Source organism: Vombatus ursinus, unplaced genomic scaffold, assembly GCF_900497805.2.
Source record: "Vombatus ursinus unplaced genomic scaffold, bare-nosed wombat genome assembly UNPS02014797.1, whole genome shotgun sequence".
Taxonomy (NCBI): domain Eukaryota; kingdom Metazoa; phylum Chordata; class Mammalia; order Diprotodontia; family Vombatidae; genus Vombatus; species Vombatus ursinus.
In genome coordinates, this window is record NW_020954575.1 from 14,181,256 (window position 1) to 14,192,442 (window position 11,187).

Genomic DNA, 11,187 nt, shown 5'->3' on the forward strand with positions numbered 1-11,187 from the left:
AGGAAGGGAGGGAGGGAGGGAAGGAGGAAGGGAGGGAGGGAGGGAGGGAAGGATGACTGTCAGCGTATACAGGATATGAGCACTTGGCAAATTTCTCAAGTGATACTTGAGGTGCAGCAGAAGTAACATCTGTCAACTAAATTATGTATTTGCTTTCTGCAATCATATAGGAGACAGAATAATACACTAATGAATTAATTGACCATTGAGGGAGAGCTCATAGCTGTAGGTGAGTGACCCAAACCCACTGAGCCTCAGATTTAGAATAGCTAGGAAAGAAGAAAGCTCTAACTAGTCCAGGTCCTAGAATCCTTAGGATATGGCACAGATTATGTTCCAAAATTATTAAAACAGGAAAATCTTTCCTCTGTGCTCTTGAGCCCTCATCCCCACTTATGGAGTTTCCTTATCTTATTCATGACACACATCCCTATTTAATGAACTCCAGTGGTTCCCTATCACCTTCAGGGTCAAATATAAAAGCATCGATTTGGCTTTTAAAGCCTTCACAACTTGGCCTCTCCCTCCCTTTCCAGTCTTCTTACACATTACTCCCTTTCATTTACTCTACGATCCAGTGACACTGGCCTCTTTGCTGTTCTCACACAAGATATTCCATCTCTCCACTCTGGCCATTTTCACTGGCTGTCCCCCACGCCTTATCTCTGTCTCCTGCTTCCTCTTAACTTCTTCAAGTCTCAGCTAAAATCCCACCTTCTGCAAGAAGCCTGTACTGGTCCTTCTTAGCGCTCGTGTCTTCTTTCTGAGTTTATGTCCAGCTTACCCTGTATATATCTTGTTTGGTTATAGTTGTGAGCATATTTTCTCCCTTTCCACCCCCATTAGACCGTGAACTCCTTGAGGGCAGGAACCGTGTTTGCTTTCTTTGTATTCCACAGTGTCTGGCTGTTTAATACGTTCTTCTTGACTTGATTCCAGCTATGGATCCAACTAGATGCCCCATAATGTCTTTTCCAACTCTGAAAGGCTGTGGTTCTGTGAATATAAGATCCCCTTTCCAACATCAAACAATTTTGCAGACTCCACATGATTGTAGTGGGGTGTATCTATTGATTGAGACAACGAATGACAAAAAGTTCCTATGATTTTAATTGTGCTTTTAAATGAATTTGTGTTTTATTTATCACAATCAATTAACTAGCTTTAATAAGTGCCTACTATGTGCCAAGCACAGGAGATATAAAGAAAAAAAGTGAAGTCTCTGTCTTCAATGAACTTACTAGCCAGTCGTCCTGACTTTTTGTCTTGCCACTGGACTCTGATGACTCAGGAGGAGAGAGTGAGGCTAACAACTTTGTGCTATTCTTCCTGACTTAAATCCAATTCACAGGCAAGTCACTACGTCACCCTATGATGCCGCCGGTCCTCTTTGAAAACGAAGGCCAAACAACAAAACCACTAAGTCCTCAAGGAAGACAATATGTACTATATTTTTGCTGTTGCTCAGTCATTTTTCAGTCACATCCCACTCTTCATGACCCCATTTGAGGTTTTCTTGGCAAAGATAGTGGAGATTTTGCCATTTCCTTGCAATAGAAGTATGTACAAAATAGATATGGGGGTGGGGAGAGCAAAGAACTAGCATCTGGGAGGGGGAAAGAGAGACCTCATGTATAAAGTGACCCTGGAGTTGAGCCTTAAGGGGAAGTAAGCATTCTAAGGGAAGGAGGTCAAGAGGAAATGCATCCCAGACATAGGGCACAACCAGTACAAAGACACAGAGATGAGAGATGGAGTACAATATATAAGGAACAGTAAAGAAAACCAGTGTGCATAAAGGGAAGTAATTATTGCAAAATAGTATTAAAGCGTTTTGTTTTGGGGTTTTTTTTTTTTTCGGTTCTTGGCTTCCAAGATGACCAAGAAGATGAGGGAAAACGGGCATGCCAACAAGGGCCACGGCCACGAGCAGCCCATCCACTGCACCAACTGCGCCCGCTGCGTGCCCAAGGACAAGGCCATCAAGAGGTTCGTCCGTCAGGGACATCTCCGAGGCCAGCATCTTCGACTCCTATGTGCTGCCCAAACTGTATGTGAATCTGCATTACTGTGTGAGCTGCACTATCCGCAGCAAGGTAGTGAGGAATCATCCCAGAAGGCACGAAAGGATTGAATACCCCCACCCCGCTGCCCCCAGACCCCCTCCAAAGCCTATGTAAAGAGCTATCTTCCCATCAACATTCCTGAACTGATCAGAGGAAAATAAAGTGGTTGGTCAACCTTAAAAAAAAAATAGTATTAAAGCTTATAAAGTACTTTACATATATTATCTCACTTCAGCCTTACAAAAACTCTGATACTATCCCTATTTTACAGATGAGGAAACCGAGGCTCAGATAGGGTAATTGACTTGCTCATGATCACCCAGCTAGTGTCTGAGGTTAAAATTTTAACCCAGGTGTTCATGACTCAGACTCTAGTTCCACTCTATTCCATACTGCCTTCTTTTCTTGTTTTCTGCATTAATCATATTGACCAACCCTTCTCCTGCATACTGTCTCCTCCTTTGGTTTCCATGACATGATTGATATGACCCTTGTTTTTCTCCTGCGTCTCTGCTTGCTTCTTTCTGCCTCTTAGTATTTCCCAAGGCTCTGTCTTTAGTCCTCTTCTCTGCCCACTCTACACATTCCTCCTTGCTAATATCTAGTCACAAAACTTCAGCTATTGATTCTATGAAAATGACTCCAAAAATCTACATCTCTAGTTCTTATTTCTCTTTCATATTTTTAAGGCAATTGGGGTTAAGTGACTTGCCCAGGGTCACACAACTAGTAAGGGTCAAGTATTTGGTCTGAGGCCGGATTTGAACTCAGGTCCTCCTGACTGCAGGGCCGATGCTCTACCCACTGTACCACCTAGCTGCCCCTCTTCCATATTTTCAATTGTATGGTGTATAGTTCAACTTGGTGCTTCACTGGAACCTCAAATTCAACATGTTCCCTCAAATCATCACATCCTACCAGGAAACCTGGGGATAAGAATCCATTCTCTAAAAAGGGCACTGAAATGAAGAAGTTTCATTATCTTGTCAGTTATTCCAGATACTTGGTGCCAGGCATGAATAGAAGAGGGGGGCAGCTAGGTGGCACAATGGATATAATATCAGTCCTAAAGTCAGAAAGATTCATCTTTGTGAGTTCAATCTGACTTCAGACATTTCCTAGCTGTGTGACCCTGGGCAAGTCACTTAACACTATTGGCCTTAGTTTCCTCATATGTAAAACAAGCAAACCACTCCAGTATTTTTGCCAAGAAAACCCCAAATGGGGTCACAAAGAGTTGTACACTACTGAAAAATTACTGAAACACCAACGTGAATAAAAAAAGGAGGGGCTAGTTTCGGAATGAATGAATGAAAAAGCATTTGTTAAATGCTTAGCTATGCCAAACACCATACTAAGAGTTGGGATGCAAAAACAAAAGCAATCTCTGAGGAGATTAACTCCAAGGAGTTAATATTCTATTATAAGCAGACAACTCTAACAGAAGAGCAGTGGCCAGATGGGGTGTTATGGTTTGGAAAGTCCCTGGGATGGTGAGTGGTAGAGCCTGACATGCCATTTCAAGAAGCAGTTCACAACTTGGTTTGATTATGGTTCTAGAACTAGACATGGGGAGGAGGAAAGCAGTATGATGGTAAGACAAGATGGCAAGAAAAAAGATGGCGTGGAAGTCAAGTGAAACGTGGCTAGAGCCTGCTTAGATGTCATAAATTATGTGAGGCATTCATCAATCAGAGCTGTGGGGTAAAATAAGCTCTATCAAGCCACCCTCTGCAAATCATTTCCCCAGACCCTGTGGATCTTCACAGAGGCAACTAAATAGGAAAGATCTTTCCAGGCTACATAAACAAAGCCAATAAGCTTGAACCTGCTGTGGCCTAGAAATCAGGACTCCTGAATTCTAGTCTTTTCTCTCCCATTAACTTACTGTGTGTCCTCAGTTACTTACCACTATCCACTTCACTTTCCCTATTTATAAAAAACAAAATAAAAAGGAGAGTAATTGGAGTTGTACAAATTCACTACACAGAGATGCTTTGAGGATAAAATGGAATAATAGATCTGAAAGCTTTTGGAAATAGAGACTATTAAGAAAGATATGGAATTGCAGTTCTACCTAAAAGGCAATTAACAACATCTCTCCTGTCCCTTGCCCACACCCTTCAATAAACTCCAATGGCTCCCTACTACCTCCAGGATCAAATTATAAAATTTTCTGTTTGGCTTTTAGAGCCTTTTAAAGCTGGGCCCTTCCTACCCTTCCAGTCTTCTTACACTTTACTTCCTCAACATATTCTAGGATGCATCTCCTTGCTGTTCCTCACACAGGAAATCCCATCTCCCAGCTCTGTCTCTACACTGGCTGTTCTCCATGCCTGGAATTCTCTCCCTCCTTACCTCTGCCTCCTGCCTCCTGCCTTCAAAACTTAGTTCAGATTCCACCTTCTGCAGGAAGTCTTTCCGGGTCTCTTCTCACACTATGAGTGTCTTTGCTCTGAGTATAGGTTCCATTTACACTATATACAGCTTGTATGTACCTAGTTTATTGAATGTTACCTCCACCTTTAGAATTTGAACTCCTTGAGAATAGGGACTGTTTTTGCCTTTCTTTATATCCCCAGCACTTAGCACAATGGCTGTCTTGTTGTTCAGTCATTTTTCAGGTGTGTCTGATTCTTTGTGACCCCATTTGGGGTTTTCTTGGCAAAGATACTGGAATGGTTGGCCATTTCCTTCTCCAGCTCATTTTATAGAGGAGGAAATTGAGGTAAACAGGATTAAGTGACTTGTCCAAGATAACACAGCTATTAAGTGTCTCAGTACAGATTTGAACTCAGGAAAATAAATCTTCCTTAAGGGCACTCTACGCACTGTACCACCTAGCTGCCCCAATGGCTGGCACATACATAGTAAGTACTTATTGATTGATTGACATTACAGGGACTCCCCTCACCCACACCTGCATTTTTATTACAATAACATGTAGTTAACCCTGATTCTTAATGCTTATACCCACAAAATACAAGCTCTGGTAGGTCCTATAAGCTGAAAAGAGTTAGAGTTGATCGAAGGCCCATGACAGAATGTCCATCTGTCCCAGATCTTCTGCAAGGTGATACATCATCATCATTATTCATGACAAGCTCTCAAAGATACTTCAAAAGTTGTAGAAATGTTGCAACAGGCCCCACCCTGAAAAAATCAGAAATCATTGAATTGTCTAGAATTGGGGCAGGGGAGAACAGCACTCAGGAAATCTTAAGCCCCTGGGACCTTCTACCCAGGCCCAGACTGCTCTGTGGAGAGCATCCCACCTAGACCACAACCCAGGATAATTCAAATTCCTTCAGTTCCATTCAGACAGGGGTCTAATTTGGTCTCATAGACTCCTTGTTTCCAGTTTTCACCAAGCTGATGGACACTAAAAAAATTTTATTCATTACCCCCTGGTTCTCCTTCCCCAGCCATCATCCCCATCATAACAACCTTTCACGGTGTATAAAAGGTCATTAGCCATTTAGAGGAAATTCACAAGGTCAAGCCCTGGCTCCATCCGTGAGAATCAACCAATTCCTAAAGCACTGAAGAATTCCAAGAGCCCTCATTATTTCTTCATCATTAAACTAGAAATATGCAGCCAATAAAGCAATCAAAAAGCAAAATTACAAAGCAATAAACATGTTTCAGTGGTTTCATCGCTGCACACAGCAGAATGCAGAGCTGATCACTACACATCACAACTTCATTAGCAAGAAGACCTCGTCAAACGGGCCTCCATCTTCTCTGTCTTATAGGGTATATGTGAGTAACTCACATTTCAGTAGCACATTAAGGTTTACAAAGCAATTTCCTCACAACTGTACAAGGTAGATAGTGCAAATATTATTATCCCCCATTTAACGGATGGAATGTGACTTGCCCATGGACAGACAGCTAGAAAGCATCAAGAGCGACTATCTATCATGGTGGGAACACCTTCCACCATCAAGCCATCTATGATTTAGTAATAGAAGTGGCAGCTAGGCGGCATAGTCAGGAAAACTTGAATTCAAATTTGATCTCAAATATTAGCTGTGTGACCTTGGGAAAGTCACTTAACTTTTCTCTGTCTCAGTTTCTCCATTTGTAAAATGGGGATAATAACAGCATCTACCTCCCTGGGTTGTTGTGAGGATTATATGAAATAATATGTAAGTTCTTTACAAACCTTAGAGTGCTATATAACTGTTATTTATTATTGTTGCTGCTAGGGTAGCTAGGTGGCAAAGTGGATAGAGCGGCTGGATCTAGAGTCAGGAGTAGGATGGAGTAGGGCACAACTGAAAATGACCAAACAATAAATTATTGTCATCATTGTTACTATTATTATTATTATTATATAAGTCCCTGGGACAGTGAGAAGTTAAACGGTTCTCCTAGGGTCACACAGCTAGTAAGTATCAGAGGTGGACTTTGAATCTAGGTCTTCCTGACTCCAACATCATTTATCTATTACTCTTTACCTCTTCTTGCTGTTGTTCAGTCATGTCTGACTCTTCATGACCCCATTTGGGGTTTTCTTGTCAAAGATACTGTAGTGGTTTGCTATTTCCTTCTCCAGCTCATTCTGCAGATGAGGAAACTAAGGCAAACAGGGTTAAGTGACTTGCCCAGGGTCATACACCTAGCAAGAGTCTGATGCTGAATTTGAACTCAGGTCTTCCTGACTCCAGGCCCATCTCTCTTTCCACTGCACTACCTAGCTGCCCCTTTGCTACTTCTACTACACTCTTTATATTGAAGTAAGAATAGCTAGCATTTAAATATCACTTTAAGATTTACAAAGTGCTTTAGAAATATTATCTCATTTTATCCTCACAACAATCCTGGGAGATATGTGCTATTATTATCTACATTTTACAGTTGAAGAAACTGAGGCAGAGAGAGGTTGAATGACTTGACCAGGGGTCACACATTCATAAAGTGTCTAAGGCTGGATTTAAACTCAGGCCTTCCTAACTCCAGGCTCAGAGTTCTCTAAGAAATGCATGACCTAGCTCCCTAAAAATATGAATTAAAATATAGCGATATATTCCAAAGGTAGCCTGAATTAAAAGCAGCCCCACCCAGTTCCTCTGCAAGATAACTTCCTGAGTCAATTCATTAACCAGCAAAGCTTCCAGAGGCCTAATTTCAATCAAAAATTCCAACTCCACTGATAAGAGAATGAGAGACCACCTGCATCGACCTCTACAAAAGTGTCATCCAGGGAGAAGGATGAAAGAAAACATTTTCCTGCAGCAGAATGAAATGTTCTCCATGATATATATTAAAGAACCAGGAGCCTGGAAATCTCCCTTGAGAACTTATCCTTTGTGTGAAATGCAACCCTGTAAAAATTCGTCAATATCTTTCAGTGGCATCGTGTATTTCACAATATCTATTATGAGAATTAAATCATACCACAATTTCAAAATGCATAAACACAAGATAGGTTTTATTTCAACTCGGAGGGCCTCAGAGTAATTTACCACAATTTATAACTGTCAAAGACATTCCCCAGTTGATGGGAATTCACAGATGGCAGCAGCACGTAGAGACCAAACCAGTTGCCCGACGGATGTCCTCCTCTTGACCCTCCCATAGAAAGCCTTACAGGACCCCACCAGTGGTTTGTTCCTCACTCTTCCTGGAAACTGCCCTGGCAGAATTCTAAGAGAGAAAAGAACAACACAGAGGTAAGGGGGACAACGAGAGCTGAACACAGCCTTGGAAAAAACAGCTCGGGATCCTCTCAGAAGAAATAGGGTTTTATAGCATCGTGCTATAGTAGGAACAGTCCTGGCTCCTTACTCTAAACATCCAGGCTCTAATCCCAGCTCTGCCACTAACTCAGTGTGTGCAATTCACTTCTCCTGCCAGGGCCTCAGTTTCTTCATCTGTAAAATGACAGGGTTGGGTTCAATCATTTCTAGAGTCCCTTCCAGTTCTAATGTCTCTCCCCACATAAATTGCTTGAAGGCAGGGACTATCTTTTACCTCTTTTTGTATCCCCAGCATTTAACATAATGCCTGCTACATATTAGATGCTTAACAAATTTTTATTGATTGGTTGACTGATTGATTGATGATAATGATGAAGAAAGAGACACCTGCGGTGTAATTCCAACGTTTCTATTTTCTGGAGTACCTTGAACAAGTTCCTTCATTTCTAGGGACCTCAGTTTTGTCATCCAGAAGATGGAAATAATGATGCTTGTCCAGCCTACATCACAGAGTTATTTTGAGGATAGAATACGAGAATTAGAACTCCTGGGTCAGAGGTTCCCTCTCGATATGAAGTACCTAGATGCACTTTAGGAACCTCTCATTTTTCTTGCTGGTTATACCCATCCAGGTGGAACATGAAAACTTTAATATTTGACACTTCCCTTACCTCAACTTACAGGCACATAGGCTTGCAAAGCTTCAAAACATATGTTTTATTTTTACAGTAAACTATACAGAAAGTTCTCAAATCAGAGTCCATTAAAAGTCAAAACCACTACTATCCTACCCTGGTAAGCCCCTCTCTCCGAGAACCTGTATAGTCCCCATGATTGTATTGTCCTGGGTGGGGCCACAGAAAAAGAGAAGGCTAGAGCTCACTTTTCCATGTCAGTATTCATACTTCATTGCTCTTTTGCCAGCAGTTTGCCTCCCATTGGTGTTATGCCACTCCACTCTCACTGTGCCTGTTCCCACCAGGCATCATCGATTGATAAGCACGTTTTAAGTGCCAGGTCCCATGCTAAGAGCTAGAGATAACAAAGAAAGACAAAAGACAGCCCCTGATCTTAAGGTGCCCACGGTCTAAATGGAGGAGACAGCATGAAAACAACTACACACAAACAAGAAATAGAGACCTGATAAATTGGAGAGAACCAGCAAGAGAAACAGCAGTAGCATTAAGGGGAATCAGGAAAGGCTTCTCATAGAAGGTGGGGCTTCAGGTAGGACTTGAGGGAAGCCAGGAGGCAGAGATGAGGAGAGTGAAATCCAGGCATGAGGAACAGAGAAAGCCTGGTTTGGGGAGATGGACTATCTTCTCACAATAGCCAAGCAACTGCTAAGATGACAAACTGCAGAGGCAGCCACAAGTCAAGCAGGAATGTCTTAATGACGCTAGTGTCCTGGCACACCAGGAGGGAGAGTCCTGGCTTCTATTCTGCCAGTGCCCCAAGCCAGGCCAGACCACCGGAAAGAAGGGAAGGCAGCTGACTAACCAGGTTTGACTCAAGGAAGAAACAAGTTAATAGAAACAACTGGTAATTGTATTCCCACCAGGTGGAAAAGAGTTGTATTCACTCTCCTTTGCAGAGGGGACAAAAACTTCTTAGAAAACAGACCCTCTTCCCTGGCCCAAAATGTAAAAACAAACAAAAAAACAAGTATTCAACCATTGCTATCCCAATAATAATAGAAATAATAATAGCAGCTCATATTTTTATAATCACAAGGCTTACAAAGTTTTTTTTTAATATTTCTTATTTCATTGATCCTTGCAACAACCCTATAACATAGGTGCTGCTATTATCTCCTTTTTATAGATGGGGAATGTTGTAGGAGCAATAGCCTACCCTTCCACTTCTCATAAAAAAATTAGTCTGGTTTTTCCTTAAACAGTATTGAAACTATCCTCAAGATGTAATTACCTCAGAGGTCTAAAGGTTCAGGCTATTGACATCACTCTATGGTGTCCCGAGCACTGAACAACCACAAGGGTGTTTATGTGCTCTGAGGCTTGGCTGGAAAACCATCGATGGGTAACTCAGAGGCAGAGGAGCTTTGCTTAGCTAAATCAACTCAGGGTATCTTAAGCACATATTCCTTATTGAAGCTCTTTCTCTTGTTACAGCTTGGTAAATCTCCTTTTGTTAACTATTGAATGAACTACAAAGTCTCATTTCATTTCGCTATCAAATATAATTACCAGGGAACTGGCCCGAGTCAGGCCCAGACAAGAACAGGGAAACTGAGGTTCAGATAATCTGAGAAAGTTGTTCACTGATAGATAGCTAACTAGAAAACCCAAGTCTTCCTGGTTTGAAATCTACTGCTCTATCCCCCAAGTCCCACTGAAGCTCTCAAAGCAAAAATGCATGGAAGGAGTTAACAATTGCAACCAAGTGAGGGGCTAATATCCAACTGGAAGCATATAGTGATTCTAAGCCTAGCTTTGCTGATCTTTAGCAAGTTACTTATCTTGGCGTCTCAGCTTCTTTTTCTATAAAATGGAAGGGTCTCTCTCTAACATTCTAAGATCCTCAAACCGAGGAAAACTTTTTTGTATCGTGGAATCCTCTGGCAGTCTGGCAAAGCCTATGAAGGCCTTGTCAGAAGAATATTATTAAATGCATAAAACAAAATGCAGACGATTGAAAAGGAAGACAAGGAGGTAGAAAAGAGAAAGAAGAAGATGGCGGAGGGAAAGCTGTGACTGTCTTGAACTCTCTCCCAAAGCCCTCCAAATACCTATAAAAAATGGCTCTAAACAAATTCTAAAGCAGCAGAACCCACAAAAAGACAGAGTGAAACAAATTTCCAGCCATAGACAGCTTGGATGGTTGATCAGAAAGGTATATCGTGCTGGGCGGGGAGAGGAGCACAGTTAGTTAGGTATGGGCGCACAGGCCTCATCAATCCTGGAGCAGGCCTCAGAAGACTCAATCATGGGCAGCTGTGGCAGTTTCCAGACTTCTCAACCCCTGAAAGCCAAAGACAACTTAGAAGGTCAGTGGGAAAAGTCTGTGACTGCAGTGAGAGAGGAGCTAGGTCTCAGCCACAAGTCTCGGGGCCGCAGCTTTTTCCTGAGCTTCTGGCCCACAGACTGAGGGGGAATTGAGTGGCTGATTAGAGGAGGATTGCAGGGATCTCTTTGCTAGGGCTGAGGCAGGAATCTCTTGCTTTATCAGTGGTTGGATCTGGGTCACAGTTCTGAAGGGCGGTCCTGGGGCGAGGAGGAATGCTGGTGCAGTGGAGCTTGTTGTGGTGGTGGAAAGAAAACACCTCACCCCTTATCCTACCACCTTGGAAGAACTGAAAATTTACAGGTCCCTAGAAGTACCTCTGAAAACAGCTGTACAAACCTCTGAAGCTTGGGACAGTACATTCTTCACATTGGAAGCAGACTTTTACCTTA

General features: G+C 42.2%; 1 protein-coding gene across 1 annotated transcript in view; it reads left to right on the forward strand.

Annotated features, from left to right (window-relative positions):
* LOC114049249 (CMRF35-like molecule 8) overlaps positions 1–2,195 on the forward strand; it is a 72,203-nt gene extending 70,008 nt beyond the window's left edge. The window contains 2 exon segments of the mRNA XM_027870478.1: positions 1,877–1,995; positions 1,997–2,195. Of these exon segments, the coding sequence (XP_027726279.1) occupies positions 1,877–1,995; positions 1,997–2,180 (303 nt within the window). The 3' untranslated portion in view covers positions 2,181–2,195.
* Positions 2,196–11,187: the final 8,992 nt, after the last annotated feature.